This window comes from Mytilus edulis, chromosome 1 (assembly GCF_963676685.1).
Source record: "Mytilus edulis chromosome 1, xbMytEdul2.2, whole genome shotgun sequence".
In the NCBI taxonomy this organism is placed as follows: domain Eukaryota; kingdom Metazoa; phylum Mollusca; class Bivalvia; order Mytilida; family Mytilidae; genus Mytilus; species Mytilus edulis.
This window is the reverse complement of record NC_092344.1, coordinates 114,433,017-114,454,697: the sequence shown is the minus strand read 5'-3', so window position 1 is coordinate 114,454,697 and position 21,681 is coordinate 114,433,017. Positions and strand designations below refer to the sequence as shown.

General features: G+C 33.0%; 1 protein-coding gene across 1 annotated transcript; it reads right to left on the bottom strand.

The window, feature by feature from the left end:
- Positions 1-11,640: 11,640 nt before the first annotated feature.
- LOC139500867 (perlucin-like) lies at positions 11,641-14,733 on the bottom strand. Its single transcript, XM_071289793.1, has 4 exons — positions 14,605-14,733; positions 12,539-12,627; positions 12,165-12,255; positions 11,641-11,804 (listed from the first exon to the last, which is right to left on the bottom strand). The coding sequence occupies exons 1-4, from the start codon at positions 14,714-14,716 to the stop codon at positions 11,641-11,643; spliced, it is 456 nt and encodes a 151-aa protein (XP_071145894.1). The 5' UTR covers positions 14,717-14,733.
- Positions 14,734-21,681: the final 6,948 nt, after the last annotated feature.

Sequence of the window (21,681 nt, the reverse complement as noted above, 5' to 3'; positions counted from 1 at the left end):
ATTGTGTCATAGATCAAATTTATTCGTTAAGTGTATGTTCATTTGTGTTTATGTGTCTTTTGATTGAGTTTAGCCCTTTCAATTGATATTTTTAGTGTGTCTTTTTATGTTGTGATGTTACACTATTGTTTCGGGTAAGGGTGAAGATTGGTACATATTTAAACGTTTAAAGCCGCTGCATTTGTTTGCACCTGTCCTTAGGCAGGAACCTGATGTTTAGTAGTTGACGTTTGTTGGTGTTGTTCATAATTGTTTCTCGTTTGTCGTTTGTTATATAGATTAGACCGTTGGTTTTCCCGTTTGAATGGTTTTAACTTGTCATTTTTGGGGCCCTTCATACCTTACTGTTCGTTGTGAGCCGTGTTGAAGACCTATAATGGTTTTTCTTTTACAAATTTTGACTTGGGTGGATAGTTTTCCGATAGGCACACATACCACATCTTCTTATATCTATACACACCCATAAATCTAACCATACTAAATAGTTTGATGCTTCTTGAATTTTAAATATTGGATCACTTGGCCTAAATGATCTATGTAAATACCTTATAAGGTCATAAACAGTTTTGAACCTATAATTCGAACCAGTCATACCTGCCAACTGTCACTATTTGCGGGGGATTTCCCCCATGGAGGCTCCAAAATGGAAATTTTGAAAGAGCAATTTTGTCCACAATGTTAAACAAAACAATTACTCTAACAATGGCTATAGGCTTGTTAAAGTATGAAGAAGCCAAAAAACAGCATTAAAATATATTTGAAGGCCCCTTGAAGGTTTAGTGAGACTATGCTAGCCATCTGGCACATAAATCCCCCATGGGCATTTTGAAAAGTTGGCAGGTATGACCAGTTAGAACGAACATTCAAGAAAAAATTTTAAACAATTTTGTCTATCACTTTCACTGATATTCCACCATTTTTGTATGTTATCTTGATTTATTTCTTCTGATTCATTAGGTAACAACTTAATAGTATATGTAAAATCAGTACTACATAATCTATGCAATACATCAATTACTTTTTTGCCTCTACCAAAGATTTTTTCTGACATGCAATGGTAATTTAATCAGTTTAAGGGAGCTACCATTTGATTTTTAGGGGGGGGGGGGGGCTAGGATGAAAAATAGGCAGGACAGGAGTTTTGAGTAAAAAAAAAGGCAGGATGAGACACTTGCAAAAAAAAAAAAAAAGTCAGGACGACAATTTAGGTAAAAAAAAGTCAGGATAAACTAAAAAAAAAAAGGCAGGACCGAACAGAGTGAAAAATAAAAAGGCAGGACAGAGATTACAGCTAAAAAAAATGCAGGACAAAATTTTTCATCCTAGCCCCCCCCCCCCTAAAAATCAAATGGTAGCTCCCTAAAAGTTGGGCACTCATAAAATTGAGGCAGAATATACCATAGGAATTGTTTCAAGTCGTTGGTCAATAACGAAATGACAATGTCATAACAAACAAAAATGTAAAACGACTAACAGGGTTGATCTCAGGTGCTCCAGAAGAGTTCATAGTTATCACCAGGTAATTTGACATTAAACAATCGCGATGGGCAATTGCCCCTTATCTAATCCTTAGACATCGCAAGAATCGTAAACCATCGGTCATGTAAATATTTTTACCCGAATTAGATTTATCCTGGAACTATTTTACTAATATGTTTTGTCACAGATTTATTCAATCGAATTAATTACGAAGAAATAACAAGGAAAATTCCATTTTGAAACGTAGATTAGTTTTTGGTGGCCTTCGTGCTGCTTAGTCTTTAGTTTTCTATGTTGTGTCTTCTGTACTATTGTGTGTCTGTTTGTCTTTTTATTTTTAGCCATGTCGTTACCAGTTTATTTTCTATTTAGGAGTTTGACTCTCCTTCTAGTATCTGTCTTCCCTCTTTTAGATTATGTACATGTAGGTAGGAGAAAAATATATATTTTTTTTAAATCTCACAAAACAACATAACAAACATTAGTGTACCCTTTTGTATATTTTATAAATGTTTTAAATGCCACCATTTTCCGATCTGACAATAGAAAACAATTCAAAGTTTGAGCTTTGATAGTTTAATTGATTTATTAGCATTGTGGTAAATAACGCTCATCCGAACTGCGGTAGAGCAAACATCGAATACTACAAACTAAGACATATCTTTCACTATTTCAGATATTCGTTTTGATTGTTGTGTAGTTCATGTAGGTCGGCTCTTACAATGATTATTTAATCGTGATCATCGGGATGTATCACGATGTTCTTATTATTTCTGTACATGTATACCCATTCAAAGTCGCATAATAAAAAGTGTCGTAAAGTAGACACATATATATGCCATCATAACATGGACGTTACGGATTTGATCAGGTGCGTCAGATTCTCTCCACGTGTTTCCTTCACTGATTTGAATCCAGGTGAATCAAGTAATGCAGGACGTTGTCTGCTAAATTTGATATAGTGGTTTTCATCGGGACAATATCCGTCCATCCGTCCACCCGGTCTACCCGGTCTTGTGAGCGCTATCACAGGTACAATTCTTGCCAGATGTTTATAAAACTTATACTATAGATTGATATGAGCAATGTCTGGGACAAATACTATAATGTTGGACATTTGACTTTTGTTAAAAGAGTTATGCCTTTTGGAGATATAAAATATGTGCAACATTGGACAGGGGACATTGGAACACTGTTCATTTATTTATGTTTACATTTCACTGCGAAAGTAGTGAATTACAGCTTACAACTTGAATGTAAGTAGGTTAAATAGATTATAAGACGTCAGTATTCGGTTTAAAGTGTATAAATTAGCAATAAGGAGCAGTTGATAAATTGCTGATAATAAGAACTGTGGTTCAAAAATGAAAAATATCAAACGAGAATAATAGGAGGAAATAAGACAGAACTTGAACACTTAGATAATGATGATTCTGTTATAGCGATTATATGAGTACCCTAAAGCAATGCTATATTTGGTTGATAGTGATGTAGAAAATCAGTACATTCAAGGCATATTAGGCAGTCGAAGATCATTGAAATTAGATAGATACATCGTAAATCATCTCTATTATGCAGTTTAGGAAATATCCAATATACCACAACCCAAAGTCTTGCAGAACTACTCTATAGGTTTTAATTATAACAATGAGATTATGATATATATTTTGAATTATGATAATCGTATATTTCTTATTATGAATGTTTTCAATTTCTTTAAATGCTAACTAATTCTTGAAATGTCGCCAGCATTCTCCTCGTGTTCTTTACACTAAAAACTGTCATACAAAGGTCTCATTAAGAAATTTCTTACTCCTAAATTATTTTATAGAGTGTCTCATGTTCTTTATTATATCTTAAAGTAAGAAATTAAAAAAAAAAACCCCGTGTGATTGAGTAATCTCTTGATGATTAGAAAATAAATTCCTCTAAGCAATAACAATAACACAGACCGGACGTGGCAGGGGGTTTATACATCCCTTACAACAAAACAACACCTAATACACATCTTAGAGTGCTTGCAGTCACTGACAGCTAGTAAAAAGCCAATAAAAACTAATCTTTTCTTATGTAAAATTGAGAAAGGAAATGGGGAATGTGTCAAAGAGACAACAACCCGACCATAGATCAAACAACAACCGAAGGCCACCAATGGGTCCTCAATGTGGCGAGAAAATTCCGCACATGGAGGCGTCCTTCACCTGGCCACTAATTAAAAACAAATATGTATACTAGTTCAGTGATAATGGACGTCATACTTAACTCCGAATTATACACAAGAAACTAAAATTAAAAATCATACAAGACTAACAAAGGCCAGTGGCTCCTGACTTGGGACAGGCGCAAAATTGCAGCGGGGTTTAAATGTTTTTTGATATCTCAACCCTCCCCCTATACCTCTAGCCAATGTAGAAAAAACAAACGCACTTAAACGCACAGTAAAACTCAGTTGAAGATAAGTCCGAGTCCGATGTCAGAATATGAAACAAAAGAAAATAAACTAAATGTCAATAATACATAAATAAAGACAGATTACTAGCAGTTACTGACATGCCAGCTCCAGACCTCAATTAAACTGATTAAAAGAGTATGTCTTCATCATATCAATATCAGACACAATCACTCCTGTTAGGGGTTTAGTGTTATACCATCATGAAATATATGAGAAGAACATAACCCGTGTGATGCCAGCAACTGTTTTTATAATAAATGTGTTTAATTCCGATGCAAACACCCTATAAGTGAATCAATATTCTGACTTTTAAATGCCCAATTAATTAGGGACGTGAATTTTTTCTTAATAAGAATATGAGGCAAAGTGGTATATATAAAAAACAATCACTTTAAAAAACTTTCACGTTAATTACACGTGAAGTGATTTCACGTGAAATTTGCGTTAAATTTTCACGTTTAGGTCATGAAAAATCTTACTATGTGAAGAACCTCACTGATTCCAAAAATAAATACACCAAGGATGACATCATCGTAATCATGGAGTTTTTAATCGAAAACATATTTGTTGAGTTTGATGGATTGATATTCCAGCAGAAGGTAGTTTATATTTTGTCAATGGGTACTTATTGTCCACCTCTATAGGCCAACTGTTTTTGAATTTTTATGAAACCTGCTGAAAGACCAATAGTTCTTTAGTTTCACTTTCAGATATATTGATGTTTTCCTGTTACTCAATAACCCACATACCAGTTGTTACTTGCATGTTATATTATCTTAAACTTGAGATAAAGCATACTTCCGAAATTTTATCCTCGAATATTGACATAATTAAACGATTTAAAAATAGAACTAATATCAAATTTGAGGATTTTACTTTTCAATATTTCAACTTTCCGTTTCTCAGCAATAAAGTTCGGTTGACCTCTATTCTATTGTATGGCGTTTACAACTTTAATTGATATGTTACGACTATGTGCATATTCATGTACCATACGGATTTCATTAGCAAGGGAGTGTTCATCAGACAAAGCTTGCTCCAACAGTACTATGAGGAAGAACGGCTAAAATCGACACTATATATAGTTTACGGTCACCACCACAAATGTGTTGACCGATACGATATGTATGCATCTCAATTCACTAGTGACATGGTTTCACAGTCTTAGATAATTTGATACCATAAAAGCCTGTTATTTTACCGATTGTTTCCTATTCCTGATTGAAACAGTTTTACAGAGTGAGGATTCGCATGGAGGTGATGCATTCATATTAGGATATACTTATCCTGTTGAAGCTCCCGGTCTCTCTCATTTTGGAGTTCATGCAATTGCCTCATTTATATGTTCCACCTTGATTTTTCTTTTTATCGATTTATGAGATTAAAACATCGATAAACTACTGTTGCCTTCATTTAGCAACACACTTCTGACCGATGAAAGGTTGACAATGTATTACTGAAATGTCACGTTTTCACAGACCCAAGTTCGAGGTCGTCCATCTGTGTGAATATCAAGAAAGAGTACATTGCTATGAAGTAGATCTTTTACTTATTAAAGTATCTTAACTATCAAGAAAGTGTGGTTGAGAAATTCATTTTATTTGCTATAGATTCTAGAAATAAAACCTGTTGATTTGTGTTTCCATTTTGAAGCATAATATACTTTTGGAAAAAAAAGACGTTGTGTCAGTGATACTATGTAACCTATATAAGCATAACTGTTAGGTGTAAGTACCCTATTGAAAGAGGGTTGTGGAGTCAAGCGTTCAAGTGGCGCATCTTCTTATTTAGTACATTTGACATATGGATATCTAATTATAAAATGTATATATGACGTTATATAAAAAGTAAAAAAAGTAAAAAAAAGTAAAATCACAAATAATATTGAACTCCGACGAAAATTCAAAAAGGGAAAGTCCGTAAGCAAATGGCAAGCCTCTAATTAAACGGCAAGTCCCAAATCAAATGGCAAAATCAAAAGTTCAAATTCATCAAACGAATGGACAACAACTGTCATAATCCTGACTTGGTACAGGCGTTTTCTTCAGTAAAAAATGGTGGATTAAACCTGGTTATATAGCTAGCTTAACCTCTCACTTGTATGACAGTCGCATAAAATTCCATTATATAAGTGTGAAGTTCACTTTGTTATTCAATCGTTCTGACGTCAGTGTGTGATCAAATATACTATAACTGTGACGAAATTAATGTTTCTATGTCATTAAAAAACAACTGTTTATCAAACATCTATGTTTTTTTGTACTTATTTTGATTCGATTTTTAATTTTAGAAAAGGATATGATTAAAGTACGAAATGACGTCCATTTCTCGCTCTCAACATTTCTTTGGTGTTATTTCCCTCGTACGCATTTCAGTTTTACCATTTACATTTGACCATGCAAAAGTTCATAAAACTCACATTATATGTCATGCTGGTTTTTCTAAACTAATAATGTGCATGTAATGCTTGTGTTTCTACACTGACAACATATGTTATGTTGGTATTTTTCAACTGACAACATGTATGCAGGACTCTGAATCGCGATTGTCCTCCAAACCGCGATTAGGACGCTGATGTGCGATGGTTTGACGCTGATGTGCGTTTTTTTAAAACGCCGAAGTGTCATAGTGGCATTGTGACTATCTTGTTGACAGTTACACTAAGGTGCGATGGTGTTCGCGCTAAAGTGGGATGGATTACATGAATCATATTTTTAATGATTTGCATGTTAAAATAACATGTCAATGAATAAGTATAATTGTCTGTTAAAAGTAGCTTTTCGTTGTTTTTTTTTTAATGTAAACATTTATGGTGTACCCTTTTAAATCAAAACAGTTATGATAAATAGTTATTACAATTTCTATCCTTGATGTACTTAACGTTGTGGTGTAGTGTGAACTATACTTTGTAAAAACAAGTAGCTAAGACAAAAATATACAATCTTCAAGAAATTGGCACAACATGCAACATTTATAAAAACTGAAATTGTCGAGTTTTCAAAGATTTTATTTCGAAGTTGTGCATCTACGTCAATGCTACAAAAGAGACCCAGATAAGAAAAAAAATGTATCGTCGGTAGCATTTTAAGATATAAAACAAACAACAGACACAGCTTCTTCTGTCTCATTTTTAAACTTATACCTAAAATTTGACATAGACGACATCTTAGTACCATAATGTATGACAAACGAGACATTTTTGGTATCCAAGGGCTTGCAGCTGCTATTCAGATTTTGTAAAACGTCACCAGTGTCTGAGCAGAAAGTTGATGAACCAAGGATGTATCAAAGCACGTCTCGTTCTTTTGCTAAAAAAAGGTTCATCGGAAGATACCAACACCTTGTTGATAAATATTCCGTATCAACTTCACAAATAATACACTATGGTCTTGAAGTATAGATACTAGGTACTGATGTTTTTTGTTTTTTTTTATCATAATCGTAATAACGTGTGATAGTATTCTTTTATTTTTTTATTTGTCTATGTAAATCATTACTTTTACTGTTTAGTATTTTTTTGGTAATATCAATTTGACATAAATCAATACTTATTATTGTGCTATTGTAATTTTTGTACTCATGTATTTTGTTTTTGTATCATGTATTTTTCTAATTTGAATTATCTTTATGCCTTATTTTTCTTCTTCTTTTTTTTTTACATATTTGTTAGTTTTTATGTTGATTAAGATTATAACATTTATGTTGACTACTGTACCCCTATGTTTGACATTTTTACCTATTATGTCTGTTTTTTTCTTGTATACACATCGTTGTCAATATGATGGAATTTTATACAACTGACATACAAGTGGAAGGTTTAGCTAACTATGAAACCAGGATTTATCTACCACTTTCTACATAGAAAAATGCATGTACAGTTGTAATCCATTTGATTGATGTGTTTGAGCTTATTTTGCTTAGTGACTTTCCATTTAGATTTTCCTCAGAGTTCGGTATTTTTGTTATTTTACTTTAAATCCTTTCATTGTTATAAGGAACTGACATTTAACTTTTGTAGTTCAAGTCATTACATTTGCTATAGAGTAGAGAATCAACCTGTTGATTTGTTTCAAATTCTCAGAACAACAGGTTCTTATGGAGAAGAAGGGCGAAAGATGCCAGAGGGACAGTCAAACACATAAAATGAAAATAAACTGACAACGCTACGGCTAAAAAAAAATAGAAATCTAAACAATAAGCAGCAAGAACCCTACTAGATTCTAGGGGTGATCTCCGGTGCTCCTGAAAGATAAGCAGATCCTGCTCCACATGTGGCACCTGTCGTATTGCTCATTTTATTACAAATCAAGTTAATAGTCTAATTCGGTAGGTCACATTCATGAAGAGGGAAGGGGATGGTAGCTAAGACATAAGGAACATATCCAATATCACCATAAAATTTACGATTGAATGATTTCAACTTCACCATTAAACTTTTGGTTATATAACTTCCTTGTAAGCAGCAACGAAATCATTATAGAAAATACAATCCCGGGAATATCGCATCAATTGGGAGAAGATGTACAGTAACTTTTATTTGACTGTATTCAAATTACAAAGTTTTAGGATCATCTATTGTGCGATGAACGTACCTCGTTGAAAGAGGGTTGGCGAGTCCAAGCACATGTTTTCTTTGTTTGAAAAGACGTCTACTTACTACAAATTGGTATCTTCTTTTACTCATCATAAAAGGAACCTGCTTAATTAGAAGTTTGATACAAAGATTTCAGTGAAAAGTGCACTTTCATTATTTCTCAACCTTTTTTGTTGTTTTGTTTTTAAACCAAAACAGTGACGAATTAATATTCCTGTGTTTTAAAAAGAAAAAGTTAATCAAACACGTGGGTTCTTTGTACTTTTCCAGATTCGTTATTGTTTCCAGACAAGAATAGGATTAAAAAAAATGATGACGTCAATTTCTCGCTCTCAGATTTTCTTTGGTGTTTTTTTTTTTGTCGTGCCAGTGTGATATGTCATATCACTATATTTTAAAGAATTCAAATAATAGTGTGGGTAGCGTAAAAAATTAACAAAACTGAGAACATATGTCATGTAAGTATTTCTATTTTAAGATTTCAATTATGTCTATCCAATTATTTCATTTCCAACATTTGCCCTAAAAATAAAATAAAATAATATAATAAAACGTATGAAAATCGATAAAACAAAACTACAAGAATGCAAATAAGCAGTTTATTGAATGGTCACTTGGCGAGGAAAAGTCAAACATTCTGCCTTGAGTGTATTTTTCATCATGGAGTGAAGTCTTTTGACCTTTTAGTTAATTCCCCGTTTCATGTGCTTACTGTGAACCTTATAATTATAATAGTTGTATGTACTTTAGTGTTTCAGAACATGCATGATTTATTAGTTGTGATTGACTTTGATACTGACTTCGGTAAATACGAGTCCCCATAGATCGGTCACTTTGTGTCTTTTATCTTTATGTTAGTTATTTCTTTGTATATGTGAATCATGCTGCTGTGATGACTTACGGCCTTTTCCAACTGATTTTTACAGTTTGTCCTTATGTTGTACTATAACATCACTGTCCTATGTGCGCACAATATATTTAAGTTGTGCGCACAATATATTATTTTGTGCGCTCAATATATTATTTTGTGCGCACAATATATTTAAGTTGTGCGCACAATATATTATTTTGTGCGCACAATATATTTTTTTTTCTTTGCATGTCCCTAGCGGGGCTCCGTAGTTAGGGGAGTTAACGGTTCACAAATATGTTTAATTTTGCCTCATGATTTGTATGCCTGTCCCAAGTCAGGAGTCAATGGTTGTCGTCGGTTGTTGTCTGTCATATTTGTTTTTTCGTTTATTGTTTTGCAATAAATAAGGTTGTTTGAATTGCATGTCACAATTGACTTTTCCTACCACATCGTCTCGTTTTAAAAAATGTACCAAAATTATAATTATATTTTTTTTTATAGATTTGGCAATTCTATAATATGATGTATATATTCCAAAAAATAATGTAGAGAGGAATTCATCAAAAACAAAGTGTTAGTGAAAAAGCTGTTTACTTCCTTTCCGAAAAGAAAACCAACCCAACAGGACAGGCACTTTAATTTTCATGTATAGCAAACAAACAATGTGCTATGGTTGTCAAAGAGATAACTATGACAGTGAAAATATTTTAATCTTTAAGCCGATTTCATTGAGTGTGTAGGCAAAGGTAATTTCTTTAGTTAGCTTACTTGTAAGCTAAACCGTGAAGTCATTGATCGTCATTGTTAGGTTAGGTAAACTATCCTCCTTTAAGAATAGACTAGTCCGACATATATCTTATCTATCGGTTTGTTGGACTAGGCTTCTTCGAAAGGATGGTACTATACCTGACCTTGTAATGACTTAACGGTTCAGCTAACAAGCAAGCTTACCAAAGATATTACCTTTGCCTATACACTCAATGAATTCGGCTGTAATACTAGAATATGAAGTGGGAAATTGAAATTGAACCAAGTCTGGTTAAAACATGGTAAATGAAAATAAGACTTTATTACATTGTTGGGCATTTTTCTGGATTTACCTAATCAGAAACGCTCAAATCAGAAAATTTTAAACCACTGGGTGTATGAATATTTGAGTACTTTAAGATCTAAAAAAAAAAGGCACCTAAATGATTAACCAGATCCGCCTTAGATCAACTTTGCCTGAGGAAGTCGGAAATAAAGGCAATAATAGAATACCGCTGTTCAATAGTAATACATCGATTAAGCGAAAACACATCCGGGTGAAACTCAGTCTCTTATTGTTTCAAAATTCATTAATAGTAGATGCAAGAAAGGTATGTTATAAATAATGCCCATTCGACAAAGCACAGCTGATAATACCCACAGGAACGTACAGTCTACAGGCAGCGGTTTTGACTAAGCGAAAGATTATTACTTCTAAAAGTACTTATAAATTGTGTGATTCAGAAGAGCTTTATCACAACACTCATACCCCGAAAGTTGAAAGACAAGAATCTATAACTACAAAATTAGGCGAGAAGCTATTTGATTAAAAAAAAACAAGAATGTGTCCATAATACACGGATGTCCCACTTGTATTATCATTTTCTATGTTCTGTGGACCGTGAAATTGGGGTAAAAAAATCATATTTGGCATTTAAATCAGAAAGATCATATCATAGGAAACATGAATACTAAATTTAAAGTTGATTGGACTTCATCTTCTTCAAAAACTACCTTGACCAAAAACTTTTAACCTAAAACTCACACATCATTTTCTATGTTCAGTGGATCGTGAAATGTGGGGTCAAAAATCTAATTTGGCATTTAAATTAAAAAGATCATATCATAAGGAATATGTATACCAAGTTTCAAGTTGATTGGACTTCAACTCCTTCAAAAACTACCTTGACCAAAAACTTTAACCAAAAACTTCAACTTGAAGTCCTATCAAATTGAAACTTAGTGCATATATGCATATGTTCTTTATGATTATGATCTTTCTAATTTTAATGCCAAATTAAGAGTTTTGACTACAATTTCACGGTCCACTGAACATAGAAAGTGATAGTGCGATTGGGGCATCCGTGTACTATTGACACATTCTTGTTTTTTGATAATTTCTCAATTCATCAAGACTTTTTTCTACGAATGATTTATATTGCAATTTCGATTAGATTTACAATATGAAGTTAGGATCTAATGTTGCAAAAAAAAAAATGATTATGTTTTGGCATTTTAAGCATTATTACAGATTTTTAGTCTAACAGTTAAAAAATTGTTTGGCTCTCCTGGGAACCAATTTGTGTATGTGAATGGCTTTAATGAGTCTGCCCACATCCATATTCCCTCTATGAGCATGTCCGTGCCTCCCATCCACACTTCCGACGTCGCTATGGAATCTGAAATGATGAAGCAACTATTTCTTTTTAAAAAAAGACATATATTTATAAAGATGCTTTTGTGTTACAAAATACTGAAACTAAATATGTATTTGAGGTACAACATGATCATGAAACTTATTTTTTTTAATTCAATATCAAAGAAGTTTTTTTTAATATTATTTCTTTATATAGAACGTAATTGATAACCGTTCATAATTTAACAAAAACTGTTACATTCCATACGATAGGTTAGAAACGCTTCATTCGTGGTCTTCTCTCGTGTATTCATGAGACAAAATGTTTCCTATGATATAATTTACATTGGATAATTCAGATATAAAATACGAGTGGTGTAATTATTAAGACTTAATTACATACCATGGTATCTGTTCAGCATCCCTTCAATAAACTTATCTTCTATTGCACTGTCTATCCAGGCTAACTTGGCTTGAAAAGCCTGACATAATCTCTAAATAGAGAAAATCAAGTTTTGATAAGATAGCATGTAAGTTGTTCAAAATATATTGAGAAAAACATTTCACATCATCAGTAAATTCCTTACATTTTGAATATATCACTCTAATGTATGCCATCATTTAAAAGACTGATGAACTGTTTCGTGTTTCGTTAATTTTTTAGCTAAAAAATATAGTACTTAAAGATGATGAGTCAGCGTTATCTTGCAGCTACAAATAACTTATGACTTAAAACGGACTTGTTTTCAATATGATGTGTTACAAATTAATACACACCAGTGCTTCTGCCCAGGAAACTTTCACTGGTAAAATGGCATAGCAAGATTCTTGAAATCTCATAAAACCAAGAGGACAGTCAGAACGTACTGAAAAATAAGATAAACTGTAAGTGTAAAAGGCGATCGTTGATATATGGATTGCAAAGGAGTTTTTTTTTTTGTTCACTAGAGAACAGATAATTCGATAGACAAATGAAAACAGCACTACAGTGCGTCTGAAGCGAACCCATAAAGCCGATATTACACATCATATCAAAGTCTTACATTGTTACCGAGACCCTGATAGTTTTAGTAACCAACTTTTTACTAATTAATTTAACTACTAGTATAACTCGGAAATATTAAACTTAAATACATATTCTGTAACTGCAGTTGTAAACATCTGCCATACATTGCAAAACAGATGTCACCTATTTGTCATGTTTATTTTACAAGGCAGATCAACAATTTTGTAATAAATCACTTATATTGACACAATAATTGAAAGACTTTGACTTTTAAACTTTTAAGTTTATAAAAAAGTAAACGGTATCAACTAACTGATAAAAAAGTGAAGATTCTTTGCGATTGGATAAATTTGGGCGTTATATAGTTTCTGACAATTCTCTTTGTGTACCTGGTGTTATATAACTTTGTGTTTCATTTCTTTTGAGTTTTTAGTCTCCGGTGCTTTTCATTCTCAGTAAACTTTGGCAGTGTGAGATATATATATATAGATTAAAACTGACGTGGAAAGGTAACACACGGCCAGCGAAAGCTCCTTTTTTGAGAGCCCAGGTGGTCGTGTGGTCTAGCGGGACGGCTGCAGTGCAGGCGATTTGGTGTCACGATATCACAGTAGCATGGGTTCGAATCCCGGCGAGGGAAGAACCAAAAATTTGCGAAAGCAAATTTACAGATCTAACATTGTTGGGTTGATGTTTAGACGAGTTGTATATACATTATGTACACAGCCATGTATCACCATCATTGATGGCGATCCGATGGATACATCTGTTGTAGAGTTGTCACTGACTCAGACGTACTTATAAATATAATTATTTTCTGTGACTGTATATTACATTAATTTGTAGGATCCTTTACTATAGAGAATTTAGCTGATCTGTAACAATAACATCTTCATGCCTAATATATCATGTACTGCAGTACGCCGCTAGATTAAAACTGACGTGGAAAGGTAACACACGGCCAGCGAAAGCTCTTTTTTTGAGAGCCCAGGTGGTCGTGTGGTCTAGCGGGACGGCTGCAGTGCAGGCGATTTGGTGTCACGATATCACAGTAGCATGGGTTCGAATCCCGGCGAGGGAAGAACCAAAAATTTGCGAAAGCAAATTTACAGATCTAACATTGTTGGGTTGATGTTTAGACGAGTTGTATATACATTATGTACACAGCCATGTATCACCATCATTGATGGCGATCCGATGGATACATCTGTTGTAGAGTTGTCACTGACTCAGACGTACTTATAAATATAATTATTTTCTGTGACTGTATATTACATTAATTTGTAGGATCCTTTACTATAGAGAATTTAGCTGATCTGTAACAATAACATCTTCATGCCTAATATATCATGTACTGCAGTACGCCGCTAGATTAAAACTGACGTGGAAAGGTAACACACGGCCAGCGAAAGCTCTTTTTTTTGAGAGCCCAGGTGGTCGTGTGGTCTAGCGGGACGGCTGCAGTGCAGGCGATTTGGTGTCACGATATCACAGTAGCATGGGTTCGAATCCCGGCGAGGGAAGAACCAAAAATTTGCGAAAGCAAATTTACAGATCTAACATTGTTGGGTTGATGTTTAGACGAGTTGTATATATATATATATATATATATATATATATATATATATATATATATATATATATTCCCTGACATTTCTCATTGGATTACCTAGTTTGAAAGTTTGAAAAATATGCACCTTACATTAAAAAGTATAACGGCAGTGTGAGATATATATATATATATATATTCCCTGACATTTCTCATTGGATTACCTAGTTTGAAAGTTTGAAAAATATGCACCTTACATTAAAAAGTATAACGGTTTGCTTCACTCACCTGAAACCAATATCGAAACATAGAGAAGGCATTTCAAAAGCGGTTTAGTCATTGTTCTATTTGTTAACCCAGAATAGATAAGATTATAATGGAATTGATCGAATGCTAACATATCTTATTATATTCTTGGGAATAGTGAAACAGATACATAAGACGATTAGAGTTATTATCGGAAGGCTAAATGTAGATATGATTTTTAAACCATTTGTTCACAAATTCAGTTGACGGTTTTATATAAATGGATTTTTTTCTAAAGAAATTTATTCTGTACTGTTTTGAAGATTTTTAAAGTAAAAATTCAACATTTCTATTACGAATGAATTAAATTGAGAATGGAAATGGGGAATATGTCAAAGAAACAACAACCCGAACAAACAGCCGACGTCCACAAATGGGTCTTCAAAACAGCGAGAAATCCCGCACCCGGAGGTGGTCCTCAGCTGGCTCCTCTATATATAGGTATAATTGTGTACTAGTTCAGTGAAAATGGACGTCACACTAAACTCCAAACCATATAAATGAACTAAAATGTAAAAAAAACCAAAACATACAAGACTAATAAAGGCCAGAGGCTCCTGACTTGGAACATACGCAAACATGCGGCGGTGTTAAACATGTTTTGTGAGATCTCAATCCTCCCCTTTACCTCTAGCCAATGAAGAATAAAAAAAACACATAGCAATACGCAAAGTAAAAGAAGTCCGAGTCCGATGTCAGAATAGGTAACAAAAGAAACTAAGCAAAATGACAATGATACATAAATTAACAAAGGACTACTAGCAGTTACTGACATGCCAGCTCCAGATCTCAATTAAACTGATTGAAAGATTATGTCTTCATCATATGAATATCAGGCACAATTCCTCCTGTTAGGGGTTTAGTATTATACTATCATAAGGTGGATTGGGACTATTCGACTGCGCATAATTTCACGCATGAATTACCATTACGCTAGGGGTTTGGTGGTATCATACCATCATAAAATATATGAGAAGAACATAACCCGTATCATGGTTTTAGAATACATGTGTTAATTTCCGATGCAAAGGCCCAATGAGTGTGACAACAGTATCGAAACTATATCCTTTCCGAATAAGTCTTTTTATAGGTTTGGTTAGGTTTTAATATGCCTGTCTGTCTGTCTGTCTGTCTGTTTGTTTGTTTTATTTTGTTTTGTTTATTTAGTAACAATCCTATTGTTTGGATTTTAAAATAATAAAATTCTTATTCTTATTCTTATGCATCTTTTGGTTTCAAATGTTCGGCCTGGAGCGTGAAATTTATCATAGTGTAAAGTATTTTGATATTTTTTACCAGAATTTGGTGTATATGCTACTTCAGGTTGAAAATACTCATATTGATTTTGATGTCATTAGGTCAAAGGTCAAGGTCGAAAAAGCAGTAATCGTCTGCAATAAGGAACAAGTTTGATTTTCAAATGGTATACTAGTAATATAAATCTATAATATGGTTATGTCCAAAAGTCCCCACATGTTGTTTGAATAGAATAAGACGCCTTTAAATATTGGGTCTATAAGTCAAAGGTCGATATGGCAGTGCCTAAAAATGGAGAGAAATTTTGGGACAATATCTTTTGATCTACAGATCAAATTTGTACAAATATTTGGTTGAAATGCGTCATGTGGTAAACAAGACCGCTAATGATTTTGAGGTCAGATGGTGAAAATTGCAAGGTTAGGACAGCAAGTAATAGACGGAAATTTGGGTACATTCTTGTTCTTTTTTAATTATTTGAGATTAAACTATCAGCAGTAAATGTACCAGTATTGAGTTTGACTTCTTCGGTAGTGGGCTGGCATTATGCAAGCAAGGTATTCTATATTTCAAACAAATAAAGAATATTTTGGGAATGTCAATGAGATAGCTAATCAACAAACGAAATGAATGTAAAAACTCATCATTCATACCTGGCTTAATAAAATTTTCCTCAAAAGACTTACCAGTGACGTTCGATCAAATTAACAGCAATTAAGAATCATGCAATATCACTGAACAACGAACAAGCTTAATTCTATGCGACTGTCATACAAGTGATAGGTTTAGCTAGCTATAAAACCAGGTTTAATCCACCATGTTCTACATATGAAAATAAAATTGAGAATGGAAATGGGGAATGTGCCAAAGAGACAACAACCCGACTATAGAAAAAAAAAACAACAGCAGAAGGTCACAAACAGGTCTTCAATGTAGCGAGAAATTCCCGCACCCGGAGGCGTCCTTCAACTGGCCCCTAAACAAATATATACTAGTTCAGTGATAATGAACGCCATACTAATTTCCAAATTGTACACAAGAAACTAAAATTAAAATAATACAAGACTAACAAAGGCCAGAGGCTCCTGACTTGGGACAGGCGCAAAAATGCGGCGGGGTTAAACATGTTTGTGAGATCTCAACCCTCCCCCTATACCTCTAGCCAATGTAGAAAAGTAAACGCATAACAATACGCACATTAAAATTCAGTTCAAGAGAAGTCCGAGTCTGATGTCAGAAGATGTAACCAAAGAAAATAAAAAAAATGACAATAATACATAAATAACAACAGACTACTAGCAGTTAACTGACATGCCAGCTCCAGACTTCAATTAAACTGACTGAAAGATTATGATTTCATCATATGAACATCAGGCACAATCCTTCCCGTTAGGGGTTAAGTATCATACCATCATAACATATATGAGAAGAACATAACCCGTGTCATGCCAACAACTGGTTTTTGAATAAATATGTTTAGTTCCGATGCAAAGACCCTATAAGTGAATCAATATTAACGCCAAAATATGCAATCTTTAATGACCTGACAACAGTATCGTAACTATATCCCTTCTTTATAAGTCTATTCAAAGGTTTTGTTAGTTTTTGAGGTGAATACTGACACCTTTGTGCTTTATAAAGAATATTTCCATAAAAAATTGGATGTGAAATACCTGAACGTATAAGAAGTCTGCATGTTGAGCTATATTTACGAATGATGTCCTTATACCGATGATAAAATTTAGTAAATGTTTTGACTAGTTTGTGATATCGAAAACCCTGGTGTAATAATTTTTCAGTAATACATAAATTTCTCTCGTTAAAATCTAAAACATTGTTACATACACGAGCGAATCGTACAAGTTGAGATATATAAACACCGTAAGATGGTGACAAGGGAACGTCACCATCTAAAAATGGATAATTAACGATAGGAAATGAAAAATCATCTCTTTTGTCATAAATTTTAGTATTCAGCTTTCCGTTAGTGACATAGATATCAAGATCGAGGAAAGGGCAGTGGTCATTGTTAGTATTAACTTTATTTAAAGAAAGTTCAACATATTGAAATACTACTTTTTGATAAATATTCCTAAAGTAATGAACTAGAGCAGTTCTCGCTCGGACACACACTCCATAATCTAGTATATTATAAGAGTATAAACCTGAAGTACGGGGAGGCACTCTACTGACTCCACACGGCACTAAAGACAAACTCTGTAAAAAATAAAATTGAGAATGGAAATGGGGAATTTACAATCTTAAAATTTAGTTAACCGAGTGAAAAAGAGGAAATATATATTATTTTTTTCTAACACATTCAGGTGTGCAATGAAGCTTATAAAAATCAATTTTGAATTGAGAATGCATGCATGATTTTCATCATCTTTTAAAAAAGAAAATATTTGTTTTTCAAAAATTAAGTGCATATCGCTGGTCTAAGCGCATATCGCTGGTCTTTACTTGTTATGACAGTCTAATTTGTATGTCTTATGCATACTCAAAAGGAACTTTTACTGTAGTAAATAGAGAATGAAGACCAATTTAAACAGTGTTCCAAATGGCTGAAGTCACAATCAAACCAGTATCAATCTTAATTCTGTCGATCATCTAAATACAAATACATGTTAATATGTAGTGATTAGATGGCCATTAAATGAATTGACCAATGATTACAAATCAATATACTAATATCCTGTGTCGTGATGCATACGGAGAAAGAATGAAGTTCCGTGTTACTTCCACATCGTCTCAACTTTATTCTAATGGGATAGAAAAGCGAATCTTATATTGTAATATAGATTAGTTAGACTTTTGTTTGATTAAACAGTGTATGTGATAGGGCAATTTGCAAAAGTATTTTGAACCTAAGAAAGTTCTTGCAAGCTTAATCCTCGAAAAATTCGTTACAAAAAATAAATCTTTAAGAAAAAAAAAACCGCTCCATTGTAAACAAAAAAACAAAAAGCATTTGTGCACACACTTACTAGTAGATGCTTTCAATATAATATATTGAAAAGGTTAGGTTATTTCTAATAAAGTGGTCAAACGGTTCTAAAGTTCTGTGTATCAAATTTGATTTTTTTCTGTGCTGTTTTTCTCTTTGAATATTTTAATTGTATTACATATTGTTGTGTCGACCTTTTATCGATTGTTTTGCTGGTTGGGGTTTGCTCATTGTTGAAGGACATACGGCGACTTTGATATTATTGTTATTGACCTCTGTACCATTTGTTCTTAAGTGGATAGCTGTATCATTTACAATCATACCACATCTATTTACTTTACACGACCAATGAGCAAACAAGCAGCTAACGCCATTTCATTTGCTTTTATTAAAACAACAGAGAATCTTTTAAAGAAAAGAGCATGCCGTTTCACTTAACATTAGCTTTTTTTAATTATAATTTGCCTTTCAATTCTATGGTGAAACATACACTCAAGTGACAACCTAAACAGTCTTCCTCTTAGTGGTCTCCTGGTAGCTTGAGTATTGGAGTTTTCAGTTATATCCCCAGTCGGGTTAAACAAAAGACTTTGAAATTAACATTTACTGCTTCTCGCCAAGCACAAAAAAATCAGGAGTAAGAGCATACAATAACGAATCAATTGAATAAGAATGATTATATTATACCTAAATTGTCATGGTTGTCTAGTTCAAAGCAAGATAACGTATTTGCAAGAGAGAATACCAATATTTTATTTTTCGGACCGTTGAAACAAAATCAGCAGCCACGATATTATACAAGCAATACTAATACTTATACTTTTCTCTCGAACTGTTTCGAGCGCCATTTTTTATGTTTTTTTTGTAGGCGAAACATGCGTCTGGTGTACCAAATTATAAGCATGATGTCTTTGCTAAGTTCTTCTATATTGCACATGAAAATGCTAAAGTCAAATAAAAGAAAATAGACGGGAAAAAATATACAATGAATAATAATTGACGTGTACTGAGATACAGTATATATAATATGTAATATTTATTGTGCGTATATCTATAACCATGTTATTAAGTTAAGATGAGAAATAAAAGTATTAGTAAGTAAGATATATGGATTTACTCAAAGTATAGTTAGTGGTGAAATTTCTAGCCTTTTTTTTCTTATAAAAACCCAACAGAAAAAAATGGGGAAAAACCCCCAAAACACGAAAAACGATTTTTTAGTTTTAATGGAAGCTTAACACTGTATATGTAGTTTAAATGTGTTCAATTTTGAAATACTTTAAGGTTGAAACAATAAAAAAAATTGTATCATGTCGTTTTATACGTTTTTGATGCAGTGAATATCGGTGTTTAAAATTGTATCATGTTTTTGTCGTTTTATACGTTTCTGATGCAGTGAATATCGTCGTTAAAAATTGTATCATGTTTTTGTCGTTTTATACGTTTCTGATGCAGTGAATATCGTTGTTAAAAAATGTTTCGACTAGAAATCTAAAAAAATGTGTTACTCAATTAGCACATTTCAGCAATTAAAACAAGGCATGCGTAATTGTGGAGAAATAAAACAAATCATTAAACTACGACAAACAATTAAGTGTCACTCAGTGGAGGCCGGTGGCATATCACACCTTCAACTACGGCACGAGACTTATTTAACATTGTATTTTCCACAGTTAGTTTGAAGGATCGTTATATTTGTAGTTAATAACGTCTGTATTAGCCTATTTTTGGAATATATCCTACTTTATAAGGTTTAATTATTATTTTATTTTTTTGTTGTTTTCTAAGCATCGATGTACGATTGTATACTTTTATATTAATTCACTGAACATATCAATTAATTTGTTTAATGGTATTGTTCTTTAATCTTCGTGTAAGATGTGATTTTCTTTTTTTTAACATTTCTGAGAAATCATTATTTACAGAGAGATTGTGTGATTTGTCGCCTAGAGAAGATTTGTAGCAGATGTTTTAACGTTGCTCATCATAGATAATTTTTCGTTGTTGACTACAGAGAATACTTCATTGTGGTGTAAAACCTCGGCGCGGCACCTGTTCAGGTGAAAGGATTATACCTGTAACTAGAAGGTAAGCAGCTTTATTTTCTAATTAAGACTAACATTAAATCTTAACAATATGTCATGTAATAAAATGACATCAAACTCTTCACGTCCAAATGTTCCGGCTTTAAAGAGCTTCCGGAACAGTATGGATAAGCTGAGTTATAATTGGTATTTTTCTGTATTGACTTGTTCAGATCAATGTTTTCTCTGTGACAACAATAGTATAATTATGTAGATAAACGAACGTTTTAAACATTTTTTTTGTCATGAATGTAAAATAATATTCACTATTAAGCTGGGCTAAACTTGAAATCTGCATGTAAATCATGAAAATATTATGTTTAAAATTGCACACATATATATTTATATTAACTAATAATACTGTAATTTTTGTAAAACCATACACCAAGCAATATAAATATAGGATGAAATTTGAAAAAAAGGAAAGGAGTTTTGAGTAAAAAAAAGGGCAAGACGACAATCTACCCTAAGGTAAAAAAAATCGGGATAAACATATAAAAAAAGACAGAATTGAATTGAGTGAAAAATAAATAAACAGGGCAAAGATTTAAACTAAAACAAAACAAAACGCAGGACAATTTTTTTTTATCCTAGCCCCCCCCCCCCCCAAAAAAAAGCCAATTTATGATAAATCATGTCCCAGAATTAAATATTAATAAGACCACTTTTAACCGACTATTTGTAAAGGTGACATAAAAATGGGAGAAAATCATGACTTTGTACAAGTATATCAGGATGAAGGATCATAAGTAAAAATATATTCATAACTAT

Excerpts from the sequence above, each read along its gene's own strand:
- LOC139500867 (XM_071289793.1), bottom strand. The coding sequence starts at position 14,716 with ATGTTAGCATTCGATCAATTCCATTATAATCTTATCTATTCTGGGTTA. Across the intron at positions 12,628-14,604 it reads TGTTTCGATATTGGTTTCAG|TACGTTCTGACTGTCCTCTT; the intron begins GTGAGTGAAGCA and ends CTTATTTTTCAG. Across the intron at positions 11,805-12,164 it reads GATGCTGAACAGATACCATG|ATTCCATAGCGACGTCGGAA; the intron begins GTATGTAATTAA and ends TCATCATTTCAG.